This window comes from Alosa sapidissima, chromosome 1 (genome assembly GCF_018492685.1).
Source record: "Alosa sapidissima isolate fAloSap1 chromosome 1, fAloSap1.pri, whole genome shotgun sequence".
NCBI lineage: Eukaryota > Metazoa > Chordata > Actinopteri > Clupeiformes > Clupeidae > Alosa > Alosa sapidissima.
In genome coordinates, this window is record NC_055957.1 from 53,890,035 (window position 1) to 53,909,089 (window position 19,055).

The 19,055-nt window shown below is 43.0% G+C and overlaps 1 protein-coding gene and 1 long non-coding RNA gene across 3 annotated transcripts; one reads left to right on the top strand and one right to left on the bottom strand.

Moving 5' to 3' along the window:
• Positions 1–79: 79 nt before the first annotated feature.
• On the bottom strand, positions 80–7,125 carry fbxo10 (F-box protein 10). 2 transcript variants are annotated; one of them, XM_042109309.1, is made up of 13 exons: positions 6,991–7,125; positions 6,623–6,677; positions 5,814–5,904; positions 5,122–5,731; positions 3,969–4,763; positions 3,591–3,740; positions 3,021–3,157; positions 2,790–2,860; positions 2,526–2,678; positions 2,028–2,342; positions 1,614–1,924; positions 1,252–1,442; positions 80–1,087 (listed from the first exon to the last, which is right to left on the bottom strand). In XM_042109309.1, the coding sequence occupies exons 4-13, from the start codon at positions 5,713–5,715 to the stop codon at positions 901–903; spliced, it is 2,904 nt and encodes a 967-aa protein (XP_041965243.1). In that variant the 5' UTR covers positions 5,716–5,731; positions 5,814–5,904; positions 6,623–6,677; positions 6,991–7,125; the 3' UTR covers positions 80–900. The 2 variants fall into 2 exon arrangements, with proteins under 2 accessions (XP_041965243.1, XP_041965235.1); XM_042109301.1 differs by having other exon boundaries at positions 6,579–6,677.
• A 33-nt stretch (positions 7,126–7,158) lies between these two features.
• Positions 7,159–10,090, top strand: LOC121723800. Its single transcript, XR_006035045.1, has 3 exons — positions 7,159–7,296; positions 7,929–7,983; positions 9,974–10,090. It is a non-coding gene; the product is annotated as an uncharacterized LOC121723800 (long non-coding RNA).
• Positions 10,091–19,055: the final 8,965 nt, after the last annotated feature.

Consider the following 19,055-nt stretch of genomic DNA (forward strand, 5'->3'; position numbering starts at 1 on the left):
TACTGGGTCATATTGAAAAGTGAGCTCTCATACTATGCTAAAGACAGTCCAGTGAGCTGCAAACTGCATATATATCAGTTTTAATGAAACAAAAAGATAGGCACATTTGTAAAAAAAAAGATTTGTTGATAGTTGAGCTGAGACAAATACTAAGATAGTGGGTTCATTTTTACCAAAGGTAACCACAGGAGAGTACTTTGAAAAGACAACACGTTCAGTTTAAAATAGATTGCCGGTATGGAATGTTAGCATTGACACTGGGTCTTGATCAGTGAAACCTTGTAAACAACGACGTAGAAGGGTGCTGGTCCTTTGGCTCGGTGAGGTGTGAGTAGCCCAGGCAGGTGTCGTCTTGGCAGAGGCAGCGGGGCATGTTGTGGTTGAACTGCTCCTGCTGGCTGCAGATGGGCACTGAGGGAGACTGGGTCCCTTGGCGCACACGCCACTGCTGCTTACCTTCCTCAGGCCTCTGTAGGGCAGAGCGCATCACCCTGATTGTGCTTTTATTCCCTCTCACCTCCAGTATGTTCTTCTCAAGAGTTAGGAATGTGTTTTGGCACACCGCTTACACACTGCTGTACTGATGTGATCTGCTGGAAAGGCTAAGGCTCTTGACACTTCGGTACATTGGCCAGCAGACATTGCTGTATCTAGCTCAGGGACCACTATCACCAGGCCTGTTTTGCTTACCCAAACTTGGCTCAGTCATCATGCTGTGGTGTTTGACCACAGCTGTTCACAGCTTAATCACACAAAAAGGCAAAACTCTGTAAAATGGTTGCTCAGTAAGCTTCTTTCAACAGGCCAGGCCAATCCTGTCGTGCATATTGTTGTAGAGCTATCTGGGCCCTGCAGTGTCAAAGTGACATGTACAGTCAAAAGAATCTTCACAGGTCCTCCTCAAAGAACTGTGCAGAAGATGCTGCCGTTGTTATGGCAACCACTCTCCACAGAGGCGGTAATTCTTGTTGTTACAGCGATAGCAAGGTTTGTGGGATGGGCAGAGGAGCTGGAGCCAGAGGAGTCGTTGCTATGGGGACGGGGAGGGGGGTTTTCCAGGGCCCAGTGGGGGTCAGGGCAGCCGGATCTGGTAAACAAACCAACAGTACAGGCTGGTTATTTCTGGAAACCAGATCTGTCTGCTCACTATATGAAGGCAATCAGAATTGTGAAAGAGTGAATGCAAACTAGTCTGGGTGTTTCTGTCTCTAAACTTGTGTTGGCTGTGAGGCAGTGGTGGGGGGGACTGACCCGTGCAGTGAGGGGCTGAGCAGGATGTTGTTGAGCAGCATGCAGTCATGGTTCCCAGGGTCCAGTTGAATCTGGGATGTGGGGCTGGACGGGTGGCGCTGGAAAACAAGGTTGTCCTGTACCAGGCCTCGCACCTGCTCCTCGATGCTGATCCCACAGCCCAGGCCAGCCTGGACTCGGTTCCTCAACACCTGCACCATTCATATATACACACACACACACACACACACACACACACACACACACACACATAATGCATTCAAAGCAGGAGACTGATATGGGCATTCAGTCATCATCACTAAGAAAGAACTTCATTGTAAATATCACCTATCATGTCACTGGCTGTTCCATCCCTTACTAACCTTTACGTCTGCATTGTCTGTTGCTCGGATACCACTACGCCGGTTTCCCACAATATCATTCTCCACAATCAGTCCGTCTCCACAGTAACTGACCCCATGGCCACCGTTGGCATAGACACCATTTCCGCGGAGCTCCACGCGGCATTCCTTGGCCACGGTCACTCCAGCATGGGCATTCCCGCGGATGCAGTTGCCCACCAAGCGAGTGAGCTGGGTGCTCTGCAACACGGCCATGCCAACTCCTCGGTTCTCCCCCACCATGTTGCCGACGATGTTCACACTCTCACAGCTCTTCACGTACACTCCCTCCGCTACAGGAAACACACACACAGGCATCAGCATAAGCATATACTTGGGCTTTTAATTACTACCTTTTCTTACGTACACAGAAACACAGAAATGTCGATCAATGACCTCCATTGTGGCTCATGCAGTTGCTCTCGACTAGTGCAACACTGATTGGTCGCCTGGCAGAAAAGCGCTCGTCCTCGCTGTCAAGGTCATTCTCCCAGGCAGACAGCTCGCCTTCCTCATTCAAATTTTCTCCTCCAACTCCTCTCTCTCCATCTCTCTCGGCCCCCCTGTCCACTCCTCCCTCTCTCCCAGCTCCAGGCTCGGGGTCCTTCCGGCAGAACAGAGCCAGCCCATACATGCGGTTATGGGTGATATAGTTCCCCAGCAGCTGAGGCAAGCTGGACGACATCACCCACACACCGCAGCCATTGTTTCCTAGAGAGACAGAGAGACAAAGACAAAAATGCACAGCTACATCAGCAATATTAAAACATCTATTCAATGCTCAGTGGGATTATTTATATGTCCAGCAAGCACTACTAAACAGATTTGTGGTCACTATTAAAAATGCAGTCCAACAGGAAGTCCTGAGACAGAGAGTGAACAGGAAATGCGTACCATAGATGTGGTTTCCTTCGATGAGGCCCCTGCCCCTCTCCCCCACCACCACCCCATCAGAGTAGCCGTGGCAGATGAAGTTATTCCTCAAGACGGGATCTCCACCGCGTCGGATATCTGCCCCGCCCCACTGGTTCTCACGGATCACGTTGTCTACAACCACCCAGGCAGCAGGGAAACAGAAATGAGACTAGTTGGGGAGAAGGGACAAAATCATACAGTACAACAACATTTAACAAGAGGGGGGGTCAAGAGTCATTATACCAGTGATTAGGCCTCGGCCATTTTCATTCACAGCGATGCCTGCTGCCTGCCCTTGGAAGATGTGGTTTCCACTGCACCACAAACACAAATCATTACATCATTACTATCATATACAAACCAACTAACATATAAAAACACCAGTATTTCTTGAACTGTTTTAATGTCATGTTAACACTTGAACTGTTTTAATGTCATGATCATGTCATGTCATGCTCATAACTCCCACTATACCTGACCACAGGATTCCCATTGAACAGTATGTAAACTCCGGCCTCCTTGTTGCCATAGATCTGGTTGCTACGGATAGAGCCTTTGCCGTTTCCCAGAACAACAATCCCAGAACGCAGACCACTGTGTATTCTATTGCACTAAGGACAAAGAGCAACAAAAGCAGCAAGTGAGGGAGTGAACAGAGGCAACAAAAAATAACATGACAAGTAGAAGTGTAATTCCTCATGAGACAATAATTAAAAATATGATGACTCTTTCATGAATTCTCAGCTGCAACCATCGGGAGACACAGTAGGCTCATGTATGCTTTTGAGGGTCTGGCCTGCATTCCTGAGTGGGATAGCTGTTCACATCACCATGGTGACAACATAAGGCTCTTACTAAGCAGTGATGTCAAACAGCTGCTCATAGCCCTGCCTGAAACTTCATAGGGCTGCACTCTAGTATACAAACTGTCGCTTAGAGATCCATTATTAATGGAGGTGTGACACAGGCTCAAAGTGGAGCTGTTAAAAGAAGTAAATATAACTCATAAGAGGATTACAGATGCACTGGTTGTTAATTGAATACCAGGATGATGGGGTTGGCTCCCTTGCGGATGTCGAGGCCAGCTTCAGCATTAGAGTGGATATTGTTTTCAGCAATGAGCCCCTGAGCAGAGAGGCGAAGGAACACCCCCGAGGCTCTGCACCCACTCACCTCGTTACCCAACATCACCATCTGAAAGTGGGAAGGAGAGAGAGAGAGATAACAATTAATAAATGACTCAAGAGGATGACAGAAGAAGAACGGAACGAGGTAAACCCATTGCTGTGCCAAGGTGCAATAAATTATGCACTGGAACTTGAGCAAATTACCTGTCCACTCCTTGTGCTGTAACTTACATAGGAACTGTGTGTGTGTGGTGTACTTGGTTTATGGTGTGTTGTTCTGAGCGTAGCACCCTACCTTAGCATTCTGAATGCAGCGGACAGCGTAGTGCAGGCGGGTGAAGATGTTTGCTTCGAGGCGTGCGTGGGCGTGGTTGCACATGTGCACGCCGCCCTTGCCATCCCGCAGCAGGCAGTGACGCAGCACACAGCCGTGCACCGCCGCAACCAGCATCTGTGCATCGGCATCCGTTTGCAGCTCTTGGACCAGGGAGCGTAGCCCAGGTTCCTCACTCTCCGCCACATCCCCGCGCTCCCACAGGTGGGCCAGCCCATGGGCCTCATAGGAGAGCAAGTACGCCAGGTCCGTTCTTTTCATCCCCCCAACCTCCTCGTCCTCTTTCTTCAGGTCACCCTCGATCCATCCATCCTCCAGCAGCGTGCCCTGGCTCAGTAGCGCTCCCTTTCCCCCTCTCGGCCCTCCTCCTTTCTCTGTGTCTTGACCGGTCCAAGACTCCATGGGGATGGGCCCTCCAGGGGGCATAGCTGTGGACGGACTGTTCACAATGCCCTCTTTAAGGGCGTCTGTTGGTGTCATTGCCACGGAGTTTGTTGCCATAGTTTTAATAAGTGCAGCCAGATGCTTGCAGGCCCAGTTGCGTTCAGCAACAGGTGGGCCTTCCACAGTCACAGAGGCCTGGTCGCTACCACTGAACTCACAGCTGTCCATCAGGCTCAGAGCCACGCCCAGGAAGTGTGCGGAGGCTCCCTGAGCGAATGAGCAGAAGCGTGCCTGGCATGTGCCTGGACCCCTCACCTGCATCTGGGCACCCTCGAAATTACAGTTATCCAGCTGGACATGACCTGCTGATGTCTGCACATACACACGCACACAAACAATAAAATAAGTGTGTGTGTGTGTGTGTGTGAGAGAGAGAGAGAGAGAGACAACCATGGGAACATGAAGGACAGTTCTTTCCCATATGTGTAAACTTCCACCTCTTTCACTTATTCTTTAAATTAGAGCCACATCAGTTTTATTACATTTAGTTTTTACGCTCTCAGCAAGTTGGTCTCAATAATTCATTTTGATTTGTTGACATATCTTTTTTACCACAAGATAGATGCAAGGTAACATCAATATGCCTAACTTATGTGCCATTCGTAGGATAACCATGTTAATTAACAGAAATAAAACATCAAAAGAACTTTCATTGCTGTAGTTCTCTTACCTTGTAAACCACAGGGGAGAACCAAGCGGGCATCAACACCAAGTTGCAGAGTCGGGCAGTAGGGCACTGCTGATCAAAGCTAACCAACAGTGCCACATCGCCCAACTTGCCCACACCCACAATCTCCACAGGCACCTTGAGGGACACCTCAGCTTGCTCCTCATAGAGGCCCGGCTGCAGTGCCACCCGGTCGTAAGGTCCTGCCACCGTCAGCGCTCCCCTTAGGGTCTCGAAGTCACAGCCGGCACCGGCCCCCACACGCCACACGCGCCTGTCTTTGCGCCTGCGGAACAGGGTAAGGCAAGCAGAGGACTGCAGCTCTGGAACATTCTGTGCCCATGTGCGGCTGGCCAGGGCGTGCTGCCGCAAGGCCTCTCTCCAGGAGGGCGGCTCCAGGTTGGGCCAGCGGGGCCAGTTGGGGTGGCGACACTCAGGACAGCCCAGGCAGAGCTGGCGCCAGCGGGTGGCATCCAGGCTGAGGACCAGTTCGCGCCACGCCCGGCACACCTGGCAGCACCTGCCCAAGTCAGGAAGGGGCAGGTAGGCCAGGATCAGCCGCCACAGCTCCAATGGCAGCGCCCCCATCTCCATCATACTCCTGCCCTCTTTCCTACAGAGACGCCGTCTGACAATTAATCACTTCATTCAAATTCATTAGTCAGGTAAATGGTTCACTAAGAAAGTCACTATACCTGAAGCCCCTTGAGGATATCACTTGTCAGTTTAAATCCCAGTGGGTCAGGTGTTAAGGAAGTTCCATGACATTCAATAGATTGTCCTCATCTGATAACAGAAATGCATGCAGCATTGATAGGCCTTTTGAGTTTTGTAGTTGCATGGAGTTTTAACTCAAAACAACTTCCTCCTGGTAGGCTAAGCCTGAAAACTGTAAGGACAGTTATTCTGTTGGCTTTGTAAGTTGATCACTGAGCAACCTCATATCTCCTTCAAAGTAAGCAAGGCGAGACAATAGACAACCTGTCTAAGATTCCAAGTAGGTGCAGGAAATTCTAAGGAAACCCAGATGAAGTTGTAAACTTGATAATAGAGCAGCTCCAGGGGCTTCAATCTCCAAACTAAACAAAGTCAAAAGGCTCTTCTAAGGTTTACCATTTCCTCTGGGTTAATTAACCCAGATCTGCCACTTAACCATCTACTTGGAATACACCCCTACATGCAGTGTGAGAGTATCCACACATCAGGGCAGATGGCATCCAACTCTGGAATACATAGGGCAGTAACCAAGACTGTTGGATCCAATGTCAGCCTCAACCTAAGTTTTTAAAGTCCTTATGAGTAAAAGTTAGGCTACTTTGTCCTACATTCCTCCCTGTCAGACCATTATACATTCTATCCTGATTACTTAAGTGAGCACTTACAACACAACTCCGACTCTGACTGGATTTTATGACAGCAAAACCTTAGGCCTATTGCACAAATCAACACACAAATTTCACCTCTCTCGTTCAGCATTTTCTGATGACGTTTGAGTAAAAGGCACCTCAAATTCAGCTACATTTTCTTTGGTCCCTCCTAGCGCATGTGATCAGTCTTTCCTGACAAAAAAAAAAAAAAAGATTTAACAAACACAGTTAAGTGGGGGGTCTCGCAGCGCAACAGGAATGAAAATGACAAATAATGTTTATGCATGACGGCTACGTCGATGTCTAATGAAAATATCTGAACAGCATCTAGATCCACCGCACTAGGAAAAACAAAAACCATTCATGCAACTTTGTAGCCATCATGCTGCCCACTACAATTTCCCGTGTAAACAACGATACAATGTTACAATACACATAGCCTACGTGAGTAGCAACGACAAAAAAACAAACTTGCGTCATTCAAGTATGCGTTTAGTCTTAATACCGTTTATGTTTTCTTTCGCCGACCGTCATTTTAGTCGCTATAAGACCTCAATCACTCATTCCAGGCATACGGGTTTCCTAGTTGCATTCAAGAACTGCACACCGAGCAAGGACGAATCGGATGTTTTTCCTTCGCTTTCTCCTCCGGTTTACGACGAGACGTAGAAACGGGGGCAGGCCAGTATGTGAACCCAAAGGGATTGGGTATTCTCGGAAAAAAGAGGCTCGTCTCCTGAAAACGATTAGACTACAACCGGTGCAACTTCATTATCGTTCTCATGATTAGCACTCGAGGAAGAACTGCAAGGTGAGGTGCCAGTTGTTGTTGACGAATGACGATATGGTTTAAGGGAGATGAACAGTTACTCTGGCTGGGCAGAGACAGAAAAAGAATAGATTCATGGAGAGAGGACCAATCCCCATTACTTAAAAATGAATGTTAGAAACAGTTATCCTAACCAGAACTTGTCTAACCATTGTGATTCAGTTGGCTTAAAAACAAAAAGCATGTCTCATTATGTGATGATGGTGTAGGCCTAGTTCATTAGTTTATTTTCATGATCTGCAGAGGGAATCAGAGAACTCTGGGTACATTACAATGGTGGAGCTGTACATAGCTCAACACTACCATCTAGTGGTCAACTCTGCTGAAATCATAGGCTGAAACACAGGAGCGGGGAGTGGATTTGATTTTTCATTTATGTTACGTTATAATTAAACGCATATTGTCAGGCTTCGGCGTATATCATGTTTTTGGCCACGGATTTCTGTCGTGTTAATGAATAAACTGTGAATCCGACTGTAAGTTAACATGCATTTATGTGTAGCCACCCCCACTTAGCGGCAACTTTAACTGATAACCTCTGACCTTACAGATGATGTCATCACGCATATCTAATAACATACATTACACCACATCTCCACGTCTCCCCTTTCTAGAATCACTGGGTGGACTAGTTCCTCAGACCGTAGAGGATTATTATGCTTCTTTAAGGTAAGGTTCAAACCAGTCAAGAGCTTTCCCAGAAATTCCCAGTTCAGCTAGTGTAGAACGGAGAATGTCATGGTTAACAGTACCTAAGGCTGCAGATAAATCTAGTACACTTAATATAATACTGATAACTGAGCAGAGGACTTAGCTACTCTCAATGCTTCAGTCACAGACAGAAGAGCAGTTTCAGTAGAATGTATGATTCAGTAGAATTCTGATAAAGGAAGTCACATAGGCCTACTTGCTTGGAGACCACTTTCTCCAAAACCTTTGACAAGAAAGGAAGAAGGGAGACAGGTCTGTAGTTCTTCACGAGTTGGATAAGTGTACTTTTCTTCAGCAAAGGTGTAACCCTTGCCTGTTTAAAGGTAAACTATGCAGTATTGGCAATTTCCTTACTGTTTTCTCGGTTTTTGCTTCTTTTTCGCTGGCTTTGTCATCACTAATGTCTGAGAAACTCCATCGCTACCTTTTTCTATCCGGTGCCTGGCGTGTATGTGTATTTGAATGCAGTAAAGCAATTTGTTACACTCGTTATACTTCCTGACACTGAGGCCGTCGGCCTGGCGGCCCACAGTTGCAAGGGTGGTTTTTCCGCTCACAGGCAGATGGCCACCATTCAACCCGAAAAAAGTCATATAACCATTCCAATGACTCTGAAGCTGGTAAATTAAGGTAAATTAAGCGAAAAAACTTGCATATTAAGCTAAAAAACCTGCATAGTGTGCCTTTAAAAGAAGAAACTATTCCAGAACTGAGCGAAGTATTAAACACATGTGTGACAGCCAGTAGAACAGCAGGTGCGATAGACTGTAGAAGAGTGGACGGGACAGGATCCAAAAGGGCATGGTGTTGGACGACTTCGCTGTTGAGAGACCGCTTTCTCATCAACAGGAGAGAAAGAGTCAAACGATGCCATCATGCTATCCTTATAGGTTCATTAAACTGAGCACTTATTTTAGCAACTTTTTCAGTGAAAAATGTTGCAAAGTCATCTGTTGACAGTGAAGTAGCTGATGGCGGTGGTGGAGGATTGAGAAGAGACTTGAAAGTTGAAAAAGTTTTCTACTGTCAGTGGCGCTCTCAATCTTGCTCTGATAGAATGCCTTTTTTGCAAGTGTAATAGTGGTAGAAAAAGATGATAGAAAGCAAAGACTTGTAGTTACTAAGATCATTCCCATCTCTTACATAAAATATTTGCTAGTATAGGCCTACTGACAAAATGATAGGCTGAAGATGATGTGCTGCTGGCTAACGTGAAGGTTTTAGCTTCTACCAGCTAACGTTAACATTTATGTAACTCCTTGTGACCTTGCTCAACCTTGTATGGTTTTGTGATTTTAATAGGCTAACAATACTGATATAAGTTAACTTTAAGTCATATCTGACTATCATTAACCATTCATTGGGCAGCAAAATTGTTCGGACGAACAGTGGCATGGTTCATTGAGCTCACCCAGCTAACGCTTGCAAAACTGAATTAACCTGTTGAGGAGTGAATTCTTTAAGACAATGCCATTCCCCAGAGAGTGAATTATTTTCCTGGCTCCTTCTAGAATTCTACACGAACGTTCTATAGTTTCAGTGTTCTTAAAATTGTTTAATGGCAGAAAAGTCCCTGAGGGTAATTGTTGCGTCATGTTATAGAACCTTTTTTGAAAACGATCTAATCACATATTTGTGATCGTACTCCCAGGGGCCCAGCTGCATCTGATCACATATTTGTGACCGTACTCCTCAACAGGTTAACATTATTCTATTCTCAAACACCATCTTCAGCCTAGCATTTTGACAGTAAACTCAACAAACATTATATTTTTAAACTCAACAAACATTATATATATATATATATATATATATATATATATATATATATATTCTATATTATTATATACATTATTCTAAAGTTTCACTTGTAAGTAGCCTTCAGTTTCATTTGAACATATTTATCTAACACTATCTATCTTTTTTCTTCTACATGTATTTCTGTTAGGTGCCGCCTCACTCTACTGGATGGTGGAGGATCAGGCTGACTGCAACCGTACTGAATGGATGGCAGGGAAGCACAGCACACAGGAATTTCTAAATGAAGAAGAGTGAATAAATGCACTTGGTTTTCAAACTGATAACAAGTTGTCAATGGTTATTTATGCAAGCTTGTGTAGGCTAAACCAGACATACAGTACAGGCCAAAAGTTTGGACACACCTTCTCATTTCAATGCGTTTTCTTTATTTTCATGACTATTTACATTGTAGATTCTCACTGAAGGCATCAATGAATGCAAAGTGATTTGGCCCACAGATGAATATTTGTCAAGTTACAGTATGGCTTGCTGAATATGGTATTAAATATAAAAAAAATAGCAACTTTGAAGAAACTAGAATATAAGACATGTTTTCAGTTATTTCACATTTTTTTGTTAAGTACATAATTCCACATGTGTTCATTAATAGTTTTGATGAATCTACAATGTAAATAGTCATGAAAATAAAGGAAACGCATTGAATGAGAAGGTGTGTCCAAACGTTTGGCCTGTACTGTACCTAGGCCTAGCCAAATGTATCCTGGCTGTAGATAAAGCATATGAATTTCCCAATATTTTGCCAACAAAGGCCAGGAATGATTTATTAACAAATGTTCTCAGTTGCCGTGTCTCACCTTAACGTACATCCGAAACACCAAAACACATTTTTGCTAGATGCTGCGAGCCCTAGGTCAAAGGGCACCAAATTATATGTGTGCCCTCACAATGGAGTTCCGAGTCTCTGTACCAAGTTTTGTCTTGAGAAATAAGAGTGTCGCTTAGATATGAGCAAACTTCCTGTAACTCTAGTGCCCCCTTAGATAGATAGATAGATACTTTATTGATTCCTGAAAGTGTTGTGAATCAGAATCATTTCTGTAAATGTACATACTGTGTACTTCTTATGGTCATTTGTGATTTTTGTATCCATGTGTATCTCTTGTGTCTTTGGTCTGTGTATAGAGTATCCTTGAATTCAAAGAAAGCCTGTCTAGAGGCCTTTTGCCTATCACCAGGTGTGAAACGTTAAATTAAATGTTTGTAGAAACAGTATGTGGCCAGGCCTCTGAAGAACTTCCCAGGAAAGGGGGGTAGTTTTAATTAAGACAATAGAAGCTGACCAGACTTGATGGCACCAAGAGACCACATCCCCTCCCATCATACCTTTACATTGCATTCATAGGTCACTCCTTCTCTTTGTTTGTAACATATAAGTTAGTATCAACCTCTGTATAGTCAGAGAATACTGGTGAAACCCATGATGGGGTGACACAAACATGCATCTCTCCCTTGAGGGGCACTGGCCCCTCATTGAAAAGAATAAAAGCATGGATCCATGGATTCAAGTTTTGCTGAGAGATCTTCATCATCGTGTTTGACGGCACACTCTTAAGGTAAAGTAATTGATATTTTCTGGTGGTGAGATATAGGGAGTTGAGTCCTAAACAGTCCTAGTCAGACTGGTCGGGCGTTAATACAATCTGGGTTTTATTGGAAATGGCTCTAAGTATGAAAATACTACCGGTTCTGTAAACCTAAACTTCGACCTTAGAAACAGTTTTGTTTCTGGAAATGGTCTATTCATTTAAGACTAAAATGCAGCCGGTCCTATGGACCTATTCAGAATTCTGGTTGAAATTCTGGGGTAGTCGGGGAAATGGCCACTCTCCACTGGAAGGCTACCAAAAATGAGGTCTGCTTGCCTAAGAATCTCTCACCTGAAAATTAAATTGCTTAAGAGTGTTGCTGGTCATAACAGATGTATGAAACCTGAAATTTAGAAATAATTTGTATGAAATTTAGATTACAAATTTATATTTGGATAAATTACAACTAGTTTGAAATTGGATTGATAATGCAACTATTTAAATTATGGAGACTTATGATGGATGATCAGGATTCAAGTAATATTTGCCCCATCTGCAAAGATGGAGTCTTCTATGTTCAGTGTTATGTGTTGCAACTAACATGTTGAGTTTGTCTTGTCTTGCCTGTCTTGTCACTGTTCTTGTCACTGTTGTCAACATGGGTCCTGAATGAATAAATGTGTGAGTGTATGTGCTGGCCAGCATGTGTGAATGTGGAAACTTAATTCCAACGGTAACATAGCTTTGTACCAAAGGGAATTCTTATAAATGTCAATTACTGTAATGTTGTTACCTGTGGGTACACTTTCAATGTATGGGTAACACATATTTAATTTCTTTGGTGATCTACAGTACAATCACGGTCCTGTTTTTATAATGTTTTGAATATTGCTTTATGAATTTCTGCCATGTCAGAGTGGCTTTGTTGTTTGCTTTTGTTTCCTTTGTCTTCTACTCAAAATGATTGCTCCTCTAAAGGATTGTTCCTTTACACACTTCCTTTTCCCCTCTTTAATACTAAGTTTGACTCATGATTACTTCGTTTATTTTACTCTATTCACTTAATGCTAAAGATAATAAGTTATGTACTGTTTTTTGTTGTATGCTCCGGTTTAAGAGCATAGACTCTGTAATTTTTTTCTGCTTTAAAGCACCTAGGCTGTACAGATGCTGGTAGTAACTAATATCATTTCTATACATTCTTTGATTTGAATCCTATGGAGCCCTAGAGGTGTCATCGCAAAATGTTTTGCATGTTGAGAATGTGCGCTCGTTTTCCTTAATTGTGCGCTCGTTTTACTAAATTGTGCTCTCGTTTTACTATATTGTGCACTCGTTTTACTAAATTGTGTGCTCGGTTTACTAAATCGTGTGTACAATTTACTATATTGTGCTCTCGTTTTACTATAGTGTACGCTCATTTTACTAAATTGAGCTCTCATTTTAAGCATAGTAAAACGAGGGCACAATTTATTAAACGAGTGCACTATTTCCTAAAACGAGCACACAATTTACTAAAATGAGGGCACGATTTATTAAAACGAGAGCACAATTTGTGAACATGGTTATAGAACATTGTGTGCACGATCTACTTAAACGTGGCCACAATTTGTAAAACGTGCACTCAATATGGTCTTGACACATGAGCACGTTATAGTATATTCGAGATCTCGATCTACTAAAACGCACCCACGAATAATTAAAACGTGGGCTCGAAGAAATTAAATTGTGTGCACAAAAACGTAGTGTGGTGTCAAGGGGTATCCCCGGGAATGATGTTGGGAGGTGTGTCGCTTGTAGTGACGTAGGGGGAATCTCATTGATTGCAGTGCACCTGGATATAGCCCCATTAGGTAAGCAGGTAGAGCAGATGATTGTGTTTGCACAGGCCCCTTGCCATCTTCGTCCAGCTTAATGTTTGCCGAAGTTTTGAGTGTTTGTTGAGGTCCAAGTTTATGCAGAGAGCTGTGGTGTTTATCGCGAACGGTGTGAGCTAGGCCTAGCCTACATAGCGTGAGAAGCAGAGCATCGTGTACGGCACTGTTTATGTCTCCCGTTTCATAGTCCGTATCAAAGCTTACTGCGTTGTGTGCATCATATCGGTGTGCGGGTGGGTTATATTATGGTGAGGCCCATCGGGCACTAGAGGGAACCTTATTGCAGTAGGTCTACGTGTTGTAATTGTTTGGGAGCTTGTTGCTGTGTGTGCTACATTGTCTGACCGAATGTTGTAACGATTTGATGTGTCTCCGAATAAATTGTTTATATTTCTATAACCTTTTATATCCTGTCTCCGGCTTCGATAATAATAATAATAATACCTTGGACTTATATAGCGCCTTTCATGGTACCCAAGGTCGCTTTACAACACATGGATGGGGGGACCTCACTAGTAACCACCACCAATGTGTAGCACCCACCTGGGTGATGCACGGCAGCCATATGGGCCAGAACACTCACCACACACCAGCTTGAGGTGGAGAGTGAGGGAGTGAATGAGCCAATTACAGTGGGGGATGATTAGGGGGCCAGATTGAATGAGCCAGGTTGGGAATTTAGCCAGGACACCGGGGAACCCCCTACTCTTTACAATAAGTGCCATGGGATCTTTAAGGCGAGACACTACAGGTGAATAGGGTAACATTTTTAACAAGCAGATATCACTATGAAACTTCCCCAGTTGATTACTTACATTAATATGAGAAAAAAATTATTACAGGTTTTCTGTAATTTAATGTTTACATATGCAAATTATGCATTATCTAATTAAATATGCGATAATTTGCATACATTTTAAGGCACGAAAACTGAGCATTAGATACAGCCAGGTTCAAAATTATGTTTTCATTGTGTTCAGATATTAGATGGAAAAAATTTGGCATTTGATCACATCTGATTTCCTGTAAATCAGAATATGCTGTCAATAGCCCTTAAAAATCGATTTTTGCCATGTTTTTAGGCATAAAATGTCATGTAAGTCAGGCTAGGAATAATATATCAACAAACCCCTCTGTAAAAATCTTCTACATATAATTAGGCATAAGTCTAGAAAGTTTGGTGTATGTAAGTGCTTCTGAAGTGGAGTTTTCGTGCTCAGAGTGGGAGAGGAAACTCATTTTGAGAAAACAGCCTTGAAAGACAGCCAATGAGATTCCGTTCTCAGCCTAGACTCACCTTTGAACTTCCGCAATTGGTTGCTAATACAAAGGAAGTGTCCATATATGGATAACATAAGTATAAGTATATATACTTTTTTGATCCCGTGAGGGAAATTTGGTCTCTGCATTTAACCCAATCGGTGAATTAGTGAAACACAAACAGCACACAGTGAGGTGAAGCACACACTAATCCCAGCGCAGTGAGCTGCCTGCTTCAACGGCGGCGCTCGGGGAGCAGTGAGGGGTTAGGTGCCTTGCTCAAGGGCACTTCCTTAGACATACTAGCTCAAAATCTCGAAATTGACCAGTGCATGAAAAAAACAATGTTTTCACCTGCTGTGTCTCGCCTTAATGACCACAGTGAGTCAGGACCTCGGTTTAACGTCTCATCCGAAGGACGGCATCTCCTACAGTGCAGTGTCCCCGTCACAGCACTGGGGCATTGGGATCAATCTTTTTTGGCCAGAGGGAAGAGTGCCACCTACTGGCCACCCACCAACACCACTTCCAGCAGCAACCTAGTTTTCCAAGGAGGTCTCCCATCCAAGTACTAACCAGTGGGGTGTAGTACGAATCTCGATTAGTGGGTTTATCGAGGTATGTTGCGCTCAAAGCCAGGCTATGCTGTGACACGAAAGTGGATCTGTTTTAGTGTCGCTATATCACCATGGTATCTTATGCTGTCAACCAAACCTGGTCGGGAGGAGGTTATGTGCTAAGTTATAGCTCAAATCGTGTAATCTACCGCACACTGACCAATCAATTGTCTTAAAAACGAAGTTCTCTCACGTGTAGGATTCTGTCATCTGACAGGTGGAGCTCCGCCTCTACTAACATTTTGGATCTCGAATGTGCTTTAATAGTGCTGTGCGTGCAAATATCCCACTATGGACGTGCATACCATACAACAACTGATGACAATTGATTTATTTGATGTTATAGGTTAGACACAAAACAATACCACAGTGTAGATTAAGCTATTGCTCATGAATGCGGAAGTAATTGTTTTTAAATAGAGGCGATCTTGTGCGTCTCCACGTTTCACGATTGGCCAACGTCATCCCAACACCGAGAACGCGCACAGATCTGAGCTGAAAGCCTAGTTTGACAAATATATCACATAACTGCAATCGTAGTATCACTTAACGTATACCCCTGAGTCAAGGCTTTGTCAAGCCTCGATATGTCTACATAGCCTAGATATGTCTAACGTGCTTCGTAGTATACCCCACAGGCCCACACCTGCTTAGCTTCAGTAATTCAGCTAAGACAAGGTATCTATTGGTCTGGCTGCTGGATTGCCTTCTAGACCTTACAGTTAACGTAGGCTTTAGTCAACAATCCAGGAGGTAGTGGTCATTACAACAGAGCCCGAGTAGCCTAGTAGAATTTCCCATTATGGTTCTCCATAGCTGGCGGTTGACACCGCAGGTGACCCTGCTACAAAGAGTAGCCTAGAAGTCCACTATAAACCATCCTGACCACCTAATGGTGAAAACTAAAAAGGCTTTAATTAACTGCATACGGTTATCATCACATTACCAATATGAACTGTAATGTTACAGACAGCTGTAGGCCTAGTCAATGCCAATAGGTAACACGAAGTTGACACCACAGCACAGCGAGGGGTGAGAAAATGTCGGGAATTAGGCTAGCCTACTAAATGTGAGCACGAAATACATATTTCGAGAGCACAATTTACGCCTACAATGGGGTCATGTTTTATTAATTCGAAGGCTCAATTAAAGGAAAACTTGCTCACGTTTTATTAAATCGAGGGCTCAATTAAAGGAAAATGTGCTCACAAATTATCACGACCAGAAAAAAATATCACTTAAAGTGACCTCTCCCGGGCTCCGTAGATTCCCTTTGACTTTGAATTTTAGGCCTATTTTTGTCATTTTGTTGCACCTTTATTTCTTCATATTACTGTTTATTTCAGTTGATTTCCTTTTAAGTTTATCCTGCCTAGTCGGAATACCTGGTCAGATGATATTGTTACAAGTTTGTCATTTTATTTAACATTTCCCAATTCCATTATAGGTGCTAAGATGACAGGAGGGTAATTTTTATATAATCCCCATTTTGAGCCTTTCCTGGCTGTGTTGTTTATTTATTAGGGGTCCGAGCAGCGTAGCTGCAGGACCCCTATTAACGTTTTTCATGTGACGTATTCTAGGTTCTATAGCGTTGTTTACATCCAGCTGGTAGGCAAGGGACAAGTTGAACCCATTGAACATCGTTGTCTGCAGCTGCCTCTCAGTAGGCTACATCTCTGTATTTCAGCAATGTCAACATTTCAGGCATCAATAAAGGTGATGATGAAACGTTATCCCATTGTTCAATATTTGATAGCCTGTCACAGGAACGTTGTTTCGCTAAAATCGCCCTGATTTGGTGCATTGATCTGTATCGATACCGTTATGGGAGAACCTACATGTAGCCTAATGGTAGCCTAACTTTTTTTCTCTGTTCAAAACTCGGTTTACACGAAGACAATAGCCTTTCTTAGAAGCTGTGAAATTTGACCAGAAAGGAACATGTCTTCCTTCTGAAAGCTGACACAAAATCAAACAATATTTGATCATTTAACTTCAACTGAACAGCGACAGGTCTTGGTAGGCAGTAGACTCAGCAGACGTTAAAACGGTAGTCTACTGTTATAGCCAGAGTCAGTCAGCATCATGTAACATTAATGGCGTTAGTCATGAATCCTGTAACATATTATATCATATAACAGCGATGGCTTATTCGAAGACGATCTGCATGGATATATAACCACCCAGAAAAACTCAGAATGTGAGTGATAAAGTTCATTAATTGTATGAAACTTTTTATTAGTTATCCATTGCAGCATCGCCTATATTAGGCTGTTATGCTAGCTCAGCCTTTAAATATGTTGTTATTTTGGTCATGTGGACTTGATTAAACGAATAAAGATAATTCATAAACTGCTTATTTCTTACATGACTGAAGCAGTGGCCTAGGTTCAACAGTGGTGTTTGAGGTTGCTGTGTTAAGTTGTTGTGTGTGATCGCTAAACAATTAGGATCAAATCAGTTTATTTTGACATACGGGAGTTAGCCTGACCTGTAACGTTAGCCTATAGCACATAAGCCTATTCTGTTTTCATTTATTAGCATTTGTTGTGATTATATAATCAAATGACACTCATGATAACTTGAAATAGAAGGACAGAAGATAGGTGATTAATGTCCACAAGCACGAATTTCACGAGACAAATTAGAACAAACTGTTCCGGGAAAAATAATCTTGCCATGTTTAAAATGCTGCACTTTTTCCCTTCATAGCCTATCTCTGGCAATTCATTTTTGGATGACTGTAGATAGTAGTATTTTAGCCTACGTCTTCGTAGACAGTAGGCTACACCATTAGGCTATCTTGAGAATTAAAGACTTCACAGCTGCTAATGATCATCCTCCACAACCACGAGGATAGGTAGGCTAAACGGTCGTTCGTCGCCTTTTTGCTTCTTATTGTAAAACCAACTGTTAGGGCCTACACAAGTGGTCGGCATCCCGGTCAATATTTGATATTAAAATTTCAATTTTGAAGCTATTTGTAACTATGTGTAACCTATGCAACCCGACTGATAGCCCTCTCTGCAGTGCCTTGCCTACCACTCTAGTTGTAAACAAACGGTCACATGACATTATGACGTAGGTGCAAAACCTTAATTGTTTCTGTACCCTTCATTTTTGGCCAAAATTCTGTAAAAGTCATACTGCAGCCTAAACCGTAACTCCAAAACTCTTCAAATTTTCAGGTATGGTTACCAGTACCCCCCTCTGCCCATAACCCAAAATTTGGGGTACTGCACCCAAAGGTGGCGCTATTGGGGAAAAAAGTTAATTATGCTAATTTCAGATTGACCTAGACTCAACATTCTTTCATAATATTAATCTCTAAACTCAGATGCATCTTTTTGGCCCTGGTCTTATGGTCTAAAAATGTTTACTTTTGACACAATTTCATGGAAAAGCCAAACATTATAAAAAGTTTCACACTCTTCAAAAATAATCAAATCTTCACCAAAATTCTCACAGACAATGGTTAGACCAAGCCTCACAAAAGTTATCGTTCAGAATTTTGATATTTTGTTCCATTTCAGAGATATAGGCCAATAAAGTTAGACCACTTAGGCCATTTTTCCTAGATCACCTATATTCCTATAAACCGTAAGTCCTAGAAACTTCACATGTTCAAGTATTGTTACCAGTACCCCCCACTACCCATAACCCAAAATTTGGGGTACTGCACCCAAAGGTGGCGCTCTTGTCAAAAATGCTTATTTCTCCTTACCAGATTGACCTAGACTCAAAATTCTTTCAGACAAAGACTCACAAAAGTTATCAAAAGAATTTGGATAGGTTGTTCCATTTCAGAGACATAGACCAATAAAGTTCGACCACTCAGCCCATTTCTCCTATATCACCTATATTCCTATATGAGTAATTTTTTTTCGTGGAGAACAACCATACAACCATAATTATGTGGATACCAT

Excerpts from the sequence above, each read along its gene's own strand:
- fbxo10 (XM_042109309.1), bottom strand. The coding sequence starts at position 5,715 with ATGATGGAGATGGGGGCGCTGCCATTGGAGCTGTGGCGGCTGATCCTG. Across the intron at positions 2,679-2,789 it reads TGGCCGAGGCCTAATCACTG|ACAACGTGATCCGTGAGAAC; the intron begins GTATAATGACTC and ends GGGTGGTTGTAG. Across the intron at positions 2,343-2,525 it reads CGAAGGAAACCACATCTATG|GAAACAATGGCTGCGGTGTG; the intron begins GTACGCATTTCC and ends CTGTCTCTCTAG.